Source organism: Aegilops tauschii, chromosome 3 (assembly GCF_002575655.3).
Source record: "Aegilops tauschii subsp. strangulata cultivar AL8/78 chromosome 3, Aet v6.0, whole genome shotgun sequence".
NCBI classification, from domain to species: Eukaryota; Viridiplantae; Streptophyta; class Magnoliopsida; order Poales; family Poaceae; genus Aegilops; species Aegilops tauschii.
The window spans coordinates 602,601,935-602,621,802 of NC_053037.3; the positions used below are offsets into that span (position 1 = coordinate 602,601,935).

At 48.9% G+C, this 19,868-nt stretch overlaps 1 protein-coding gene across 1 annotated transcript; it reads left to right on the top strand.

Moving 5' to 3' along the window:
• The first annotated feature begins 12,660 nt into the window (after positions 1-12,660).
• On the top strand, positions 12,661-13,269 carry LOC109767849 (putative calcium-binding protein CML19). Its single transcript, XM_020326573.3, has one exon. It carries the CDS (start codon positions 12,739-12,741, stop codon positions 13,183-13,185), a length of 447 nt encoding a protein of 148 aa, XP_020182162.1. The 5' UTR covers positions 12,661-12,738; the 3' UTR covers positions 13,186-13,269.
• Positions 13,270-19,868: the final 6,599 nt, after the last annotated feature.

Sequence of the window (19,868 nt, forward strand, 5' to 3'; positions counted from 1 at the left end):
GGTAGGGTGGTCAAGCTGGAGGTCCTCAAATCCCTCCGTTATTTCATCCACCATCACCCTAGCATATCTTTCTGGAATCGGCCGGCAGTGGTAGATTGCGCCGGGTTCAGTAGGTAAAACAGAGCCAACAGCCGCCTTGACTTTCAAGTTCTGCCATTCCGCCATAAGGTGGCAATGTTGAGACTCCATGATAGCATCCACGGGGTAGCTAGGAGTAGCCGCATGCTCCAGCTGAGGCAGCTCGGTGGAAGCCACGCTGCTTCTACGCTGAGATGGCGGTGTAGCTTCGGGGGCAGTTTCGGCATCTCGATTGCCGTCTCGTTCCTCTAGCACTTGAACCCTTTCGTGCAGACGCTGAATTTGGATCTGATCCACTTTTTTCCTCCTCTCCTGGGTTTTGTAACCGCCCGCGTCCGGAAAACCAGCCTTCCACGGAACGGAGCCTGGCGTGCCTCGTGTCCGTCCAGGGTGCTCAGGATTCCCGAGGGCCATTGTGAGCTCGTCGTTCTCTCTGTCTGGAACGAACGTCCCTTGCTGCGCTGCATCGATATAGTGCTTAAGCTTCTTGATGGGTATTGCAAGTTGCTCGTCCGTCCAACGACACCTCCCTGATACAGGGTCCAAGGTTCCGCCAGCCCCGAAGAACCAAGTCCGGCAACGGTCTGGCCAGTTCATTGTCTCTGGTTCGATCCCTTTATTAAGCAGATCCCTCTCAGACTTGGCCCACTTAGGCCGGGCTTTGAGGTAGCCACCTAACCCCGTGCGATGGTGAAGCTTCTTCTTCGCAGCATTCTTCTTGTTTGTCGCTGACATCTTCTTACTCTTTTCCGATGTCTTGTGGGCCACAAATGCGGGCCAGTGATCTCTGATCTTCTCATACCGGCCGATGAATTCTGGTGTCTCTTCTTTGTCGACAAACGTTTTCAGCTCATTCTTCCACCTCCTGAATAGGTTTGCCATCTTCTTAAGAGCATGAGACTTGATTAATTTCTCTATAACTGGCTTCTCCGGATCCTCCTCTGGCGGTAGGGTGAAATTTTCCTTCAGCTCAGTCCAAAGATCATCTTTCTGCATATCATTGATATAAGACACCTCAGGGTCTTCCTTCTTAGGCTTATACCATTGGTGGATGCTGATCGGGATCTTGTCCCTAACTAGAACCCCGCACCGAGCAGCAAAAGCATCCTTTGTCTGGAGGGGTTCAATCGGTTGGCCGTCGCGCGCGATTGCTGTGATCTCAAACCTTTCATCCGAGCGCAACTTTCTCTTCGGGCCTCGTCTCTTTACCGCAGTTGTGCTCGATCCGGAGGGCTAGAAAAAAGAAGAAAGACGAGTGTTAATTAATATGTGTACATACCAAAACAATGAATGCATCAATTAGCTAGTCAGCACAGGCTTAACTAATATATTTACCTGGCCGGACTCTGTTCGGTCACCGGAGCCGTCACCACGGGCTCCTTCTTGCACCAGCATTGGGTCACCGGAGCCATCATAATCGTGTCTTTCCTCCTCCACTCTTCGATCACCGCAGCCTGCTTCTTCACCCTGTTCTTCTAGACCATCATTGTCGTTAAGATACGACAAGATATCACCTCCGGCTAAGATTATGTCCCCCAACACATCTTCTGCTTGCTCATCTCGTCCGTGCTCCATTGTTTCTGCAAATATTACAACATGGCAATTATTACACAAACATGACAGCAGGTGGATATATTAGTGCAAACGTAGACCTAGCTTATTCCAGGTTTGGGGTGGCCTAGGCAACGCTTCAAGGGTAGGGGCGTGGTGGGAGGGGGTAGGAGACCGACATCGTTTTTTCTAGGGTTTGGGTGTCCTCGAGAGTTTTGGTCGAGCGAGAGGGCCTGGGGGTGCTCCCCGTGGTATAAGTTATCACGGTCGAGAGGGGGTATACATATCGACCGTCCATCATGTCAAAGTTATCTGGGAGGGAGTTATATATATCGACAACGACGGCATACATACACGGGAAAATAATGTTATCGGGGAGGGGGTATATCGACCCCCCCCCCCCCCCGCGTGTTGAAGTTATCCCCCCTCGTGTGTTGAAGTTATCGGGAGGGGTATATATCGACGACGACAGACCCGATAAAACATAAGAAAACGAAGAAGAAATAAAAAGAGGAGAGAAGAAGAAAGGAATAGAGGAGAGGATTGAAGAAAAAAAAGAAGAAGAAAAAAGAAGAAAAAAAAGAGGAGAAGAAGAAAGGAATAGAGGAGAAGAAGAAAAAATAGAATATTTTCTATTTTTTCTATTTTTTCTTCTTCTCCTCTATTCCTTTCTTCTTCTCCTCTTCTTTTTCTTCTTTTTTCCTCTTCTTATTTATTTCTCCTCTTCTTCCTCTCCTCTTCTTCTTTCTTTCCTCTTCTTATTTTCTTCTTTCCTATCCTTCTTTTTCTTCTTCTTCCCTTCCTAGCTAGATATATAAAACTTTTCTAAAATTGTAACTTTTGCATATATAAAACTTTTCCATGTGGATCATCATTTCTCATATATATCGAATATATATCCATTGTCATATATAAAAACTTTCTATATATGAACAAAAAAACATTTTTGACATATATATTCATACATTTTGAACATCTACATACATACAAATTTTTTTTTGTTCACATATACATTATAGCCACATACACATATACATCACATATGAACAAAAAAATTAAACTAACAAAAATAAAAAAACAGAGCCGGGGCGGCGGCTCTCACAGCGGTGGCGGCTAGGACGATGGCGACGGCGCGGGCGGCGAGGGCGCCGGCGCGCGGGGGTGGGACGGGGCGGGGGCGGCGAGGGCGCCGGCGAGCACGCGCGGGCCGGGCAAGGGGGCTCGGGGCGCCGAGGCGGGGCGCGCGAGCAGGGGAGCACGAGGCGGGGCGGCGCGTGGGGGCAGGGCGACGGCGACGAGCACCGGGCGGCGACCCGTCGAGTCAAGGGCGCGGGGCGACGGCGACGAGGAGCGGGCGGCGACGGCGAGCACGGGCAGCCTGGCGGCGTCGGGGGCAACTGGCGAGGTATCTCGAAAATTTCCTAAGTGTGGACTTATATAGCAAAGCCTTTAGTCCCGGTTCGTGGCACCAACCGGGACTAAAGGTGGGCATTAGTCCCGGTTGGTGCCACCAACCGGGACCAAAGGCCCCTTTTCAGCAGCCCAAAGGGCGGGAAGCGGCGGCCTTTGGTCCCGGTTGGTGGCACCAACCGGGACTAAAGGAGGGGCATTGGTCCCGGTTGGTGGCACCAACCGGGACCAAAGGCCTTGCGCTGCCCGCGGCCAAAAGTTTAGTCCCACCTCGCTAGTTGAGAGGGGCTCGGAGTGGTTTATAAGCCCCACTGCGGCTGCCCTCTCGAGCTCCTCTCAAATGCAGGCTTACGGGCCTAATGTCACACTGTGCTATCTGTTGGCCTATTGGGCCTTCTGCGGGCCTGAATCCTGGCCCAGGTTGGGTTTCTAGTCATATTCAGGCCGTGGTGGCCCAATAGGTGGCAGTTTTTTAATTTTTTTTCCATTTTTTTGGTTCTGTTTTTTGCATTATTTATTTTCTTTTGTTTTTTGCTTTATTTTTTAATTCTTTTTGCTTTTAGGTCAGCAAAATTATAAACTGTCTATAAGTGCCATTAGCTTTAGAAAACATATAAACTTTCTATTAGTACCATTAGTTCTTTATGAAAATTCTTTTTGTTCTATTTAGTTTTTTTGTTTTCTTTTTTGCTATATTTATTTTGTTTTGTTTCTACTTACAACAAAAAACTTATTTATTTTATTTTATTTTGTTTCTAATTACTTATTTATTTTACTTTATGATAATTCTTTCTGCTATTAAAGTTTCTATCAAAAAAAGTTCTTTATGAAAATTCCTTTTCCTTTTAATGATTAAAAATAAAAAAGAGGCGCAATGCGTGTTGATTTGCTTCAAGCCTTTCGGAATAGTGTAGACTGCACTGCACATACCTCGATGCAGTATACCTTATTCCTCAAGGCTTGAAGCTAAGCAACGTGAGCATTGCGCCTCTTCTTCATCGTTTCATCCACATAGCATGTGCAAGAAAGTTGAGAGGGTTACTGCAAAAACTAGATGCACTTCTTGTACAAAACGGACAATGGTATCATACTCGTCTATTACAAAGTTGGCATGGTATCATCATAATAGTTGTGGGAGAAAGTCTTCACTTTTTATTCGCTTGTGTCATTTGCTTATTGCGCCGTAACCATGGATAATCTTCATCTTTTATCAGGATGCTTGGGTCAGCCTTGACTTTGAAGGGAGGAATTTCATGAAACTTTTCATAATCTTCAGACATGTCTGTCTTGCCCTCCACTCCCACAATGTCCCTTTCTCCTGAAAGAACTATGTGCCGCTTTGGCTCATCGTATGATGTATTCGCTTCCTTATCTTTTCTTTTCCTCGGTCTGGTAGACATGTCCTTCACATAGATAACCTGTGCCACATCATTGGCTAGGACGAACGGTTCGTCAGTGTACCCAAGATTGTTCAGATCCACTATTGTCATTCCGTACTGTGGGTCTACCTGTACCCCGCCTCCTGACAGATTGACCCATTTGCACTTAAACAAAGGGACCTTAAAATCATGTCCGTAGTCAAGTTCCCATATGTCCATTATGTAACCATAATATGTGTCCTTTCCCCTCTCGGTTGCTGCATCAAAGCGGACACCGCTGTTTTGGTTGGTGCTCTTTTGATCTTGGGCGATTGTGTAAAATGTATTCCCATTTATCTCGTATCCTTTGTAAGTCAATACAGTCGAAGATGGTCCCCTGGACAACGAGTACAACTCATCACAAACAGTGGTGTCACCTCTGAGACGTGTTTCCAATCAACTGCTGAACGTCCTGATGTGTTCACATGTAATCCAGTCGTCACACTGCTCCGGGTGTTTGGAGCGCAGACTGTTCTTGTGTTCATCGACATACGGGGTCACCAAGGTAGAGTTCTGTAGAACTGTGTAGTGTGCTTCAGACCAAGAATATCCGTCCCTGCATATTATTGAGTCCCCCCCCTCCAAGAGTGCCTTTTCCAGTCAGTCTCCCCTCATACCGCGATTTAGGGATGCCTATCTTCTTAAGGCCAGGAATGAAGTCAACACAAAACCCAATGACATCCTCTGTTTGATGGCCCATGGAGATGCTTCCTTCCGGCCTAGCGCGGTTACGGGCATATTTCTTTAGGACTCGCATGAACCTCTCAAAGGGGAACATATTGTGTAGAAATACGGGCCCCAGAATGACAATCTCGTCGACTAGATGAACTAGGACGTGCGTCATGATATTGAAGAAGGATGGTGGGAACACCAGCTCGAAACTGACAAGACATTGCGCCACATCACTACTTAGCATTGGTATGATTTCTGGATCGATCACCTTCTGAGAGATTGCATTGAGGAATGCACATAGCTTCACAATGGCTAATCGGACGTTTTCCGGTAGAAGCCCCCTCAATGCAACCGGAAGCAGTTGCGTCATAATCACGTGGCAGTCATGAGACTTTAGGTTCTGGAACTTTTTCTCTGGCATATTTATTATTCCCTTTATATTCGACGAGAAGCCAGTCGGGACCTTCATACTGAGCAGGCATTCAAAGAAGATTTCTTTCTCTTCTTTCGTAAGAGCGTAGCTGGCAGGACCTTCATACTGCTTCGGAGGCATGCCGTCTTTTTCGTGCAAACGTTGCAGGTCCTCCCGTGCCTCAGGTGTATCTTTTGTCTTCCCATACACGCCCAAGAAGCCTAGCAGGTTCACGCAAAGGTTCTTCGTCACGTGCATCACGTCGATTGAAGAGCGGACCTCTAGCTCCTTCCAGTAGGGTAGGTCCCAAAATATAGATTTCTTCTTCCACATGGGTGCGTGTCCCTCAGCGTCATTCGGAACAGCTAGTCCGCCGGGACCCTTTCCAAAGATTATGTGTAAATCATTGACCATAGCAAGTACGTGATCACCGGTACGCATGGCGGGCTTCTTCCGGTGATCTGCCTCGCCTTTGAAATGCTTGCCTTTCTTTCGACATTGATGGTTCGTCGGAAGAAATCGACGATGGCCCAGGTACACATTCTTCCTGCTTTTGTCCAGGTATATACTTTCAGTGTCATCTAAACAGTGCGTGCATGCGTGGTATCCCTTGTTTGTCTGTCCTGAAAGGTTACTGAGAGCGGGTCAATCGTTGATGGTTACAAACAGCAATGCGTGCAGGTTAAATTCCTCCTGTTTGTGCTCATCCCACGTACGTACACCGTTTCCATTCCACAGCTGTAAAAGTTCTTCAACTAATGGCATTAGGTACACATCAATGTCGTTGCCGGGTTGCTTAGGGCCTTGGATGAGAACTGGCATCATAATGAACTTCCGCTTCATGCACATCCAAGGAGGAAGGTTATACATACATAGAGTCACGGGCCAGGTGCTGTGATTGCTGCTCTGCTCCCCGAAAGGATTAATGCCATCCGCGCTTAAACCAAACCATACGTTCCTTGGGTCAGCTGCAAACTCAGCCCAGTACTTTCTCTCGATTTTTCTCCACTGCGACCCGTCAGCGGGTGCTCTCAACTTCCCGTCTTTCTTACGGTCCTCACTGTGCCATCGCATCAACTTGGCATGCTCTTCGTTTCTGAACAGACGTTTCAACCGTGGTATTATAGGAGCATACCACATCACCTTCACAGGAACCCTCTTCCTGGGGGGCTCGCCGTCAACATCACCAGGGTCATCTCGTCTGATCTTATACCGCAATGCACCGCATACCGGGCATGCGTTCAGATCCTTGTACGCACCGCGGTAGAGGATGCAGTCATTAGGGCATGCATGTAACTTCTGCACCTCCAATCCTAGAGGGGATACGACCTTCTTTGCTGCGTATGTACTGTCGGGCAATTCGTTATCCTTTGGAAGCTTCTTCTTCAATATTTTCAATAGCTTCTCAAATCCTTTGTCAGGCACAACATTCTATGCCTTCCACTGTAGCAATTCCAGTATGGTACCGAGCTTTGTGTTGCCATCTTCGCAATTGGGGTACAACCCTTTTTTGTGATCCTCTAACATGCGATCGAACTTCAGCTTCTCCTTTTGACTTTCGCATTGCGTCCTTGCATCGACTATGACCCCGCGGAGATCATCCTCATCGGGCACTGGTTCCTCTTGATCTTCAGCAGCTTCCCCCCTTGCAGCATCATTGGGCACATCGTCTGGTTCCTCTTGATCTTCAGCAGCTTCCCCCGTTGCAGCATCACCGTATTCAGGGGGCACATAGTTGTCATCGTCCTCTTCTTCTTCGCCGTCTTCCATCATAACCCCCATTTCTCCGTGCCTCGTCCAAACATTATAGTGTGGCATGAAACCCTTGTAAAGCAGGTGGGCGTGAAGGATTTTCAGGTCAGAGTAAGACTTCGTATTCCCACATATAGTGCATGGACAACACATAAAACCATTCTGCTTGTTTGCCTCAGCCACTTCGAGAAAATCATGCACGCCCTTAATGTACTCGGAGGTGTGTCTGTCACCGTACATCCATTGCCGGTTCATCTGCGTGCATTATATATAATTAAGTGTGTCAAAAACCATTACAGAACATCATGAATAGATAATTAAGTGACCAAATTAATAGAAGTTCATCATCACATTAGAACCAAAGTACATACATAGTTCTCATCTAACGACATATATATAGCTCTCCAGAGCATCTAATTAATTAAACCATACATTGGAACTATGTAAAACATTTCAATGCAAAAACAAATGCGATCATAATCGCAACCAAGGTAACAATTGATCCAACGACATAATGATACCAAGCCTCGGTATGTATGGCATATTTTCTAATCTTTCTAATCTTCAAGCGCATTGCATCCATCTTGATCTTGTGATCATCGACGACATCCGCAACATGCAACTCCAATATCATCTTCTCCTCCTCAATTTTTTTTATTTTTTCCTTCAAGTAATTGTTTTCTTCTTCAACTAAATTTAACCTCTCGACAATAGGGTTGGTTAGAATTTCCAGTTCAACCACCTCCTAGATAAATAAAATCTATGTCACGCTGGTCGGTATATTTGTCATAAACAATAAATGAATCAAATAGTTATAAAAAGATAATATATACCACATCCGAATCATAGACAGGACGAGGGCCGACGGGGGCGGATACCAAAACCATCGCACTATGTAATAAGAAGGAATAAAATAGTAAGAAAATTAGACAAGTATCTATCTAAAGTAAGAATTTTTTTTCTTTCAAAAAGAAGATGAGAACAAGAGGCTCACCACGGTGGTGCCGGCGACGAGATCGGCGCGGGCGGTTGACGGCGGTGAAGACAGGAATGGGACGTGACGGGCCGCTAAACCTAGACAAATCTCGAGGAAAATGGAGCTTTGCGGTCGAGCTTCGAGAGGACAAAGCTTAACTAGTGTGGCTCGGGCATTTCATCGAACACCTCATGTGCATAGGAGGTGAGCTAGAGCACCACAAAGCCCTCCCCTCGCCGGCCAGAGAAAACCAGAGCACTGGAGTGCTCTGCTCGCGGGCGAGGGGTATATATAGGCACCTCATTGGTCCCAGTTCGTGGCATGAACCGGTACTAAATCCGGGCCTTCTGTCCCGGTTCATGCCAAGAACCGGGACCAATGGTTGTGGGCCAGGAGCGAGGACCATTAGTCCCAGTTCGTGGCTCGAACCGGGACAAATGGTTCCATACGAACCGGGACCAATGCCCACAAGGCCCCGGCCGGCCCCCTGGGCTCACGAACCGGGACGAATGCCCCCATTGGTCCCGGTTCGTGACTGAACCGGGGCTAATGTGAAAACTGCCCTGTGACCTAAGCCCTGTTTTCTACTAGTGTAGCTCAAGTGGACCATGTGCAAGGCAAAGGTTTGCCCTTGATAGGTTTTCTATTTTACCGGTCTCGTGATGGTAGTTGGGAGACCGGGTTATAGGATCGATTGCCGTACTATCAAGGGGGCTCTCGATGAGTAGCTTGATCGTATCATTCGTAGAGAGCTCAAACCATTGCATCCTTGCATCATCTTTCTTGGTTCTTGTTTGGTTCTTCTCTTTGTGAGTTTTGGAGCTTATGGTCATCTTGATGACAAGCTCGAATTCATTAAAAACGGAGTTCACTCACATCTTCTATGATGTTTTCGATGTTGGAGGTTATGCCGGTTCTTCTCGGTTGGAGGTTTCACTCCTCCGCTGTTTTGATGCTACTCGTCTTCCTCTATCCAACAAGCTTGAGTTTGCTCAATTCGTAGCTCATATGCAGAAGTTATGGCAGTTTTGGTTTCCTAGCGGTAGTACCGCGGGCCGGAGCGGTAGTACCGCTTGGGTGCTACAAGCGGTAGTACTGCTCTAGAGCAGTAGTACCGCTCCAGAGCGGTAGTACCGCTGGTAGCCCCCAGCCGTAGTACTGCTGCGGTCTCGTGCTAGTACCGCCTCGATTCGAGGGGTCTTTTTTCGTGTCGGGTTTTACGGTACTAGCCGCGGCAGTGGGGCCGTAGTACCGCTCGTATGCGGTAGTACCGCCCTGACCACTGCGGTAGTACCGCTCTGGGCCCAGCGGCAGTACCGCGAGGGGGAGCGGTAGTACCGCTGGCCAAGCGGTAGTACCGCTGGCCAAGCGGTAGTACTGCTCTCTGCGGGGCTGGTGTGGGGGTAACGGTTGGATTGTTCCCCCCACTATATAAGGGGGTCTTCTTCCCCATTCTACCTTATCCTTTGAGCTCGTGTTCTTCCCCCTTTGTTGACCTTCTTCGAGCTTGCTAACTCTCAATCCCTCCATGGATTCTTGCTAGTTTTTCAGGGAAAAGAGAGAGAGGAGATCTAGATCCGCATTTCCACCAATCACTTTCTCCTCTATGTGAGGGGAACCACTTGGATCTAGATCTTGGAGTTCTTGGTGTTCTCCTTCTTGTTCTTCCTCTCTTTTTCCTCCCTAGCATTAGTTGCTTCGGTGGGATTTGAGAGAAAAGGACTTGGGCACTCCGTGTGCCCTTGCCATTGCATTTGGTGCATCGGTTTGAGTTCTCCACGGTGATACGTGGAACTTACAAGTTGAGAAGCTTATTACTCTTGGGTGCTTGGTACCCTTGAGCTTGTTCCTCTTGGGTGCTTGGGCGCCCTAGACGGTTGGTGGTGTTCGGAGCTCAATCATTGTGGTGTAAAGCTCCGGGCAAGCGTCGGGGTCTCCAATTAGGTTGTGGAGATCGCCCCGAGCAATTTGACGGGTACCGGTGACCGCCCCCAAGGGTTGCCAAAGTGTACGGGTTCGGTGACCGCCCCCAAGGGTTGCCATTTGTACGGGTTCGGTGACCGCCCTCAAGGGTCCCTTAGTGGAATCACGGCATCTTGCATTGTGTGAGGGTGTGAGGAGATTACGGTGGCCCTAGTGGCTTCTTGGGGAGCATTGTGCCTCCACACCGCTCCAAACGGAGATTAGCATCCGCAAGGGTGTGAACTTCGGGATACATCGTCGTCTCCGCGTGCCTCGGTTATCTCTTACCCGATCCCTCTACTTATGCACTTTACTTTGTGATAGCCATATTGTTTCTTGTCATATATCTTGCTATCACTTAGTTGTTTATCTTGCTTAGCATAAGTTGTTGGTGCACATAGGTGAGCCTAGTTGTTGTAGGTTTTGTGCTTGTCAAATTAACCGCTAGGTCTATTCCGCATTTGTTCAAGCCTAAACCGTAATTATTTTAAAGCGCCTATTCACCCCCCTTCTAGGTGACATCCACGATCTTTCACCCCGGTCATAGCCACAATCACCCGCCTCCGATCTCTTTCTACTCTCCGCAGCACTCCCACCATGGCTTTCTCACGCTACAAAGCTCTCTAGGACGGACTTACGACAGACCAGTAGAAGAAAATGGCTGTCATTGCTGCCGGAGGATGACGGCGCTCCAATGTAGGACGCAGCTGACGATGAGCCGACGCCACCCTCCTCGTCTGCGCCACCCTCCTCCTCCTCCGCGCCACCCTTGCCGGTGCATTGCACCATGACCATCAGTGAGGATCGTGCCCATTTACATGGACATTGTGCGGGAGGAGCAGTTCCGGAAAGCGCAGGCTGACGCCACCTACAACCACCAGCAGACGGAGGAACATTTCGCCGCCGGTAGGACTATTGCACCGGACGCGAAGCTGCTCCAGTCCTACCGCTCCGCCTCGCCCGCTAGTGGTACCGCCAGCGTCAGGCGGAACTGGAGGCTACCAACAAGGAGTTTAACAAGGCGGCAAACGAAGTGTGGGGCATGACAAATGACGAGGCCGAGGACACCGCTGGCTCCAGCGAGGCTGCACTCCGCCGACACAACCATGAAGCCGGCATGTCTGCGGGCGCAGCCCGCAACGACGAAGAGTAGAGCATGGTGGGTTGCCGCCACTCGCCTCCCCTCCCGTTGAAGCCAAGCTTGGTAGGCTCAACATCGTCGACCGATTAGCCAGTTTGCAGCGACGTGGAGGCGGACATCTTCACTTTCCAGGGCTCCGGATGCCGAGGTTACGGACGTGGAGCTGCAGAGCGACAAGGCGGAACTGGAGAAGGCAAAGCATCAACTCTCGGGGCTAATTGCCGAACACGGGGAACGGGATCCAGCGATAATAGATTAGGCAAATTAATAATATCTCCAGAGTCGGCGGAGCACCGCTTTTAGTTGAAGTAAGTTCGAAATATAATGAAATTCACCATGTTTATATGAAACCGATCATGTTTATCTAAAATCCGGCCATGTTTGAACAAATTTGGTTGGATTAGTTCGAATTGTTGTCCAAATATATGCAGGCGGCATTGGATGGCCGCATCCAGCATCCATGTCTACGGACTGGTTCCCCATTCGAGATGCCCTTACTTTCGTTCTGATTTATTGGTCCACCTCGTATTTAGTGTCAAACTTTTACCATGTAATTAACAAATAAAATATAGTTTATATGTCAATAGAAAACTATATAATGTGGATCATACATTATTGGTTATACAGATAGTTAAAATTTGACTCAAAATACTAAGGGGCCCAATAAACATACTATTTTGGTCCCAAAATTTGCATTTGCATATCCCATTACTATCGGTCACTGTTTTGCTTTGGTCGTTTGCTTGCAACAGTAACATACTACCACATATATTGATAACAGAATGACTGAGAATCATTGTCCAGCTACCTACTCATGAGGAAAGACCAAACATGATGGAACGGCCGGAACATGACTTGGTCGTGGCCAGCGGCAAGGCAAGTTTATTATATGCGCACCCTGCATGCCAGGAGGGTGGATAATGACACGTCAACGCTCCGGGAGTAGACACCGAATAACATATCAGCAGCAACCGACGAAAGTCCCTGGCTGGCTAGTCTTGCATGGAATATTAAGGCCTTGCATGCTCGATGTGCTCGTTCAACTTTGAGCTTTCACAAAAAAAAAATGTCACAGAAGACCATGCATGCTCGACGACGGCTGAAAACGAATTGACACCGTCAACAGACCAGTTCCTCGGCCTCATCAATTCTTTCAATAATTTTGCCTTGAATCCATCAACACAACCGGCTAGCTGCACACTTGTACGTACTAGTGCCGCCTGTGTGTATATACACGCATAGGCACTTGAGGCCAGGCACCAGAACCAGAAGCTAAGCTAGCGTTGCACTAATCCCAGGCTCCCAGCACATTAACACACTGCCACAGCCAGTAATCTCAGGTGATCACCGAAGCAAGCAAGCGAAGATGGTGCACGCCGCGACGGCCGAGCGCTTCAGCAGCGTATTCTCCTCCTTCGACCGCGACGCCGACGGCAGGATCTCAGCGGCGGAGGTGCAGCTGTGCATGAAGGCGGCGCTAGGCGAGGACGTGTCGGCGGAGGACGCGGAGGCGCTCGTGGCGTTGGCCGACACCGACGGAGACCAGCTGCTGGACGAGCAGGAGTTCCTCCGGCTGGTGGCGCGGCCGGAAACAGAGGAAGAGGAGGAGCGGTGCCGGGGGCTGAGGGAGGCGTTCGCGATGTACGAGGTGAAGGGCGAAGGCTGCATCACACCGGCGAGCCTGATGCGGATGCTCGCCAGGCTGGGGTCAGAGCAGGGCATCGAGGAGTGCCGCGCCATGATCCGCAGGTTTGATCTGAATGGGGATGGAGTTGTTTGCTTCGACGAGTTCAAGGTCATGATGGATGCCTAGCAGCTTTTTGTCCATCGGCCAGTCTACTGAATACTGATCCTGATACTTGGCTACAGTTTTAACCTGTACATCCCTCGCAAAAAAAAAAAAACTGTACACAGTTTACTAGGTACATAATCTTTTTCGCCAGGGAATATTGACAGATTCATCTAATACTTGGCACTATGTTGGCTTGCTCCGTTTGGTTGGAGTAGTAGTGGCGTGGGTCTTATAAACCGAAATGGATAAAGTACTGGTAGTACAATGTAGAGTTATCTGTTAGGGCATCTAGGTCCGGCCGGTGCCGTCGGGACATGTTGTGTCATCCAACACGGGTTTGTATCTGTCCGCCGAGCGGTTCAGACGTGTTTTATTCCATAAACCAGAGACAAACGTGGGGGCATCGCGTGCGTTCGCACCGCTGCCAAGCCCGTGTCTGACCTCCCTGGCCCACCAAAAACACCTCCATCACCCGCGCGCGCTTTCCATCTGAAACGCGCAGCTGCGCTCCATAGTGTCAATGCCGCGTTCATGCCCGTTCAAAGCTGACGCGGCCTCTCACTGGTGTCGGCATTGAATCGGCGCGCCCACCGAGAGAGTGTCGTCCGTACCGCTTTCTGATGCAGGTGATTGCTCTGTGTTCAAACGACACGACGGTCGTCCGTCCATCTGCTGCCCACCTTAATGACACACGGTTTCCGTGGCAGCTACAACGGCGCCACCCATCTGTCCCTCTGCCGATCACCATTGTTATATAAACTGCTGCCCTGGTCCCTCTGCCGACCACCCATCTGGAACGGCTCGCGGCCGGCAGGATGATTGCACCCAACGCGAAGCTGCTCGAGCCCTACCGCTCCTCCTGCGAGATCGGGCCCGCTAGCGGTATCGCCAACGTTAGGCGGAACTAGAGGCCGCCAGCAAGGAGTTTAGCAAGGCGATGGACGAGGTGTGGGGCATGACAGATGACGGGACGGAGGACATCGCCGGCTCCAGCGAGGCCGCACCCCGCCGACATGACCACGAAGCCGGCACGTCCGCGGGCGAAACCGCAACGACGAAGAGTAGAGCACGGGGGGTCGCCGCCACTCGTCTCCCCTCCCTTTGAAGCCAAGCTTGGTAGGCTCAACATCGTCGACCGATTAGTTTGCAGCGGACAGCTTCACCTTTCAGGGCTCCGGATGCCGAGGTTACGGAGGTGGAGCTGGAGAGCGCCGAGGCAGAATTGGAGAAGGCAAAGCATCAGTTCTCGAGGCTAATGGCCGAACACGGGGAACGGTATACGGCGATAATAGATTAGGCAAATTAATAATATCTCCAGAGCCAGAGGAGCACTGCTTTTAGTTGAAGTAAATGCGAAATATAATGAAATCTATCTTGTTTATATGAAATTCATCATGTTTATCTGAAATCCGGCCGTGTTTGAACAAATTTCGTTAGGTTAGTTTGAATTATTGTCCAAATATATGCAGGCTCCTCCGGCAGGAAAGACCAAACATGATGGAACGGCCGGAACATGACTTGGTCGTGGCCGGCGGCAAGGCAAGTTTATTATATGCGCACCCTGCATGCTAGGAGGGTGGATAATGACACGTCAACGCTCCGGGAGTAGACAGCGAATAACATATGAGCAGCAACTGACGGTAAAATTGACAAATTTAACCTTAAAGTGAAAGTATTTCACAAACTAAACTGTTTTTGAAAATATTCCACAGCGCTAACCTTTTTATGCAGCTCCCAACAGTAAGGCGCGGCACTGTACTGTGCAACTCCTTACAGTTAGGCGCTGCATAGTGTAGTGCAACTCCTTACAGTTAGGCGCTGCACAGTGTGGCACATGTGTGTTAGGCGCTGCACAATAGAGTGCAGCACCTTACTGTTAGGCGCTGCACATTAAGGGTCAGCTGGGTAAAATACTTTCAAACATAGTTTAGTTTGTGAAATAGTTTCACCCGGAGGTCAAATTTATGTCTTTTGCCGCAACCGACGGAAGTCCCTGGCTGGCCTGGCCTGGCCTGCATGGAATATTCTGTCACAAAAGGCCTTGCATGCTCGATGTGCTCGTTCAACTTTGAGCTTTCAAAAAAACATCTGTCACAGAAGACCATGCATGCTCGACGACGGCTGAAAACGAATTGACACCGTCAACCGACCCGTTCCTCGGCCTCGTCAATTATTTCAATAATCATGCCTTGAATCCATCAACACTACTGGCTAGCTGCACGCTTGTACGTACTACACTTGTGCCGCCTGTATATATGCACACATAGGCACTTGAGGCCAAGACCAGAACCAGAAGCAATGCTATCTAGTAATCCCAGGCTCCCAGCACATTAACCCACGGTCGCACACTGCTAGCACAGCCACGAATCTCAGGTGATCACCGAATCAAGCAAACGAAGATGGTGCACGCCGCGACGTCCGAGCGCTTCAACGGCGTATTCGCCTCTTTCGACCGCGACGCCGACGGCAGGATCTCAGCAGCGGAGCTGCGGCTGTGCATGAAGGCAGCGCTGGGCGAGGACGTGTCGGCGGAGGACGCAAGGCGCTCGTGGCATCGGCCGACGCCGATGGAGACCGACTGCTGGACGAGCAGGAGTTCCTCCGGCTGGTGGCGCGGCCGGAGACAGAAGAGGAGGAAGAGCGGTGCCGGGGACTGAGGGAGGCGTCCGCGATGCACGAGGCAGTAGCTCGCGAGTCACGCTCGGGCGACGCACGGGAGGCCGACGCGCTTTTCTCCTCATGCGAGCAGGGAGATGGCGCGTGCTCGCCCGTGTCGTCAAAAAATCGGTAGGAGGATTTCGGCTCACCTCCCGCCGAGTCCGCCCCTATTTAGCCCTCTCCCTCACCGTCCCAACTCCCGCCACCATTCTCCCTTCCTTCGACCTTTCCGGCCGACGCGCATCGGCACTGACGAGCAGGTAAGCGGCGCATCTTCATCGGCCGGCGGTCCACGGCGTCGGCGGTCCTTCACCAGCCGGCGGTGATCTTCTACGACCGCCCCCCCTCGTCCTCGAGCTGCAGCCATGGCCTTGTGAGTTCAATCCCCCTTTCTCTCTGTTCCTTCTAGCAAGATCTGAGCTGCAGCTAGGGTTTGATCTAGATGCATGGTTGATCAGTGGTCTGATCTGTGAGCTCATATGGTTGATTGCTATGTTGCGGTTGTAATTTATGTTAGGGTTAGATGTTCAAGCATGTGGTAGGCTAGATTAGTAGTAGAGTTTGAAGTTGAACCTTGTGCTTGTGGTGATTCGTGCTTAGATCTGTGATTTGTAGCTATTGGTGGTCCATTTGTAGCATGTTGTTTGTTGTAGATGTATGTTGGTGCTCATAGATTTTCCGGTATGCTTAGTATGATACCGATGAACCATGTGCTTAGTATGATAGTAATGAAGCATGTGCTTGGTATGATAGTGATGAACCAAGTACATGTATGCTCCTGCTTTCTTGGATTGTCCGGTATGTTGTGCGCCATGCTTACTGTCAATGCGTGCTACGATTGTAGGACATGACCACGCAGACGCAAGATCTTAGTCAGGCCCTTGTCCTGTCCGACAGCCAGTTTGCTCCATCGTTTGTCGAGGACTCGCAGCCTATGTCCGAGATGGCACCTGATTCAGGGGTGTTCGCGTCTGATTCTGTCTATATGCCAGTAGTGCTCCTTGAGCAAACTTCTGCCGGTGCTGTTGCTGCCGCTGCACTCAAGGTAGCAATAGCAAAGGCAAAGAAGGATGGTAGGTCGAACAATATGAAGTGGCAGCAGTTCATGTCCACGTTCATGCTGAACAAGATGTGTGAGCTCATCTCTAGTGGAGTTAATGAAGGAAATATGCCCTAGAGGCAATAATAAAGTTATTATTTATATTTCTTTATATCAGGATAAATGTTTATTATTCATGATAGAATTGTATTAACCGGAAACTTAGTACATGTGTGAATACATAGACAAAACAGAGTGTCCCTAGTATGCCTCTACTTGACTAGCTCGTTGATCAAAGATGGTTAAGTTTCCTAGCCATAGACATGTGTTGTCATTTGATGAACGGGATCACATCTTTAGAGAATTATGTAATGGACAAGACCCATCCGTTAGCTTAGCACTATGATCGTTTAGTTTGTTGCTATTGCTTTCTTCATGACTTATACATGTTCCTACGACTATGAGATTATGCAACTCCCGAATACCACAGGAACACTTAGTGTGCTATCAAAAGTCACAACGTAACTGGGTGATTATAAAGATGCTCTACAGGTGTCTCCGGTGGTGTTTGTTGATGTGGCATAGATCGAGATTAGGATTTGTCACTCCGATTGTCGGATAGGTGTCTCTGGGCCCTCTCGGTAATGCACATCACTATAAGCCTTGCAAGCAATGTGACTAATGAGTTAGTTGCGGGATGATGCATTACGGAACGAGTAAAGAGACTTGCCGGTAACGATATTGAACTAGGTATGATGATACCGACGATCGAATCTTGGGCAAGTAACATACCGATGACAAAGGGAACAACGTATGTTGTTGTGCGGTTTGACCGATAAAGATCTTCGTAGAACATGTAGGAGCCAATATGAGCATCCAGGTTCCGCTATTGGTTATTGAACGGAGACGTGTCTCGGTCATGTCTACATAGTTCTCGAACCCGTAGGGTCCGCACGCTTAACATTCGATGACGATTTGTATTATGAGTTATGTGATTTGATGACCGAAGTTTTTTCAGAGTCCCGGATGAGATCACGGACATGACGAGGAGTCTCGAAATGTTAGAGACATGAAGATCGATATATTGGAAGGCTATATTCGGACATCGGAAAGGTTCTGAGTGGTTCGGGTATTTTTCGGAGTACCGGAGAGTTACGGGAATTCGTCAGGGGGAAGTATTGGCCCTTCATGGGCCTTAGCGGAAAGGAGAGAAGGGCCACAAGGGGAGGCCTCCCCCGCCCCCATGGGCTGGTCCGAATTGGACTAGGGCTAGGGGGGCCGGTCCCCCCTTTCCTTCTGTTCTTCCTCTCCTTCCTTCTTCTCCTACTTGGACTAGGAAAAGGGGAAACGTACTCCTACTAGGAGTAGGAATCCCCCCCTTTGGCGCGCCCCTTGTGACCGGCCCTCCTCCTCCTCCCCTCCTTTATATATGGGGGAGGGGGCACCCCATAGACACAAGATTTGTCTTAGCCGTGTGCGGTGCCTCCCTTCACAGTTTTCCACCTCGGTCATATTATCGTAGTGCTTAGGCGAAGCCCTGCGTCGATAACTTCATCATCACCGTCACCACGCCGTCGTGCTGATGGAACTCTCCCTCGGCCTAAACTAGATCAAGAGTTTGAGGGAACGTGTGCAGATCGCGGAGGTGCCGTGCATTCGGTACTTCGATCGGTTGGATCGCGAAGACGTTCGACTACATCAACCGCGTTACTAAACGCTTCCGCTTTCGGTCTACGAGGGTACGTAGACACACTCTTCCCGCTCGTTTCTATGCTTCTCCTAGATAGATCTTGCGTGATCGTAGGAAATTTTGAAATACTACGTTCCCCAACAGTGGTATCAGAGTCAGGTCTATGCGTAGATGTTATCTGCACGAGTAGAACACAAAGAGTTGTGGGCGATAATATTCGTAATGCTTACCAGCATGTCATACTTTGATTCGGCGGTATTGTTTGATGAAGCGGCCCAGACCGACATTACATGAGCGTGTTCATGAGACTGGTTCTACCGTCGTGCTTCGCACACAGGTGGCTAATGGGTGTCTGTTTCTCAAACTTTAGTTGAATCGAGTTTTACTAAGCCCGGGTCCTCGTTGAAGGTTAAAACATCACACTTAACGAAAAATCGGTGTGGTTTTTATGCGTTGGTAAGAACGGTTCTTGCTAGAAGCCCGTAGTAGCCACGTAAAACTTGCAACAACAAAGTAGAGGACGTCTAACTTGTTTTTGCAGGGCTTGCTGTGATGTGATATGGTCAAGACGTGATGATATATAAATTGTTGTATGAGATGATCCTGTTTTGTAACTGTTATCGGCAACTGGCATGAGCCATATGGTTGTCGCTTTATTGTATGAAATGCAATCACCATGTAAATGCTTATGCCTCTTGCAATATCTATCTTCCCTATTTGGTATGTACTTGCAAACCCAATGCACTCCACAAAAATTGACATGTTTATAGGAGACATTTTCATCATAACTAGTGCAATTATCATTAGTACTATGGATACTCAAGGAGTTCATACTAACAACATTGCAATCATGCTCATCATTCAAAGATTTAGTGCCAAACATTTTAATGCATTCTTCTTCTAACACTTCGGCACAATTTTCCTTTCCATCATACTCACGAAAGATATTAAAAAGATGAAACGTATGTGGTAAACTCAATTCCATTTTTTGTAGTTTTCTTTTATAAACTAAACTAGTGATAAAACAAGAAACAAAAATATTCGATTGCAAGATCTAAAGATATACCTTCAAGCACTCACCTCCCCGGCTCTTGATGTCTACTACACAACCTTCTTCTTGTAGACGTTGTTGGGCCTCCAAGTGTAGAGGTTTGTAGGACAGTAGCAAATTTCCCTCAAGTGGATGACCTAAGGTTTATCAATCCGTGGGAGGCGCAGGATGTAGATGGTCTCTCTCAAGCAACCCTGCAACCAAATAACAAAGAGTCTCTTGTGTCCCCAACACACCCAATACAATGGTAAATTGTATAGGTACAC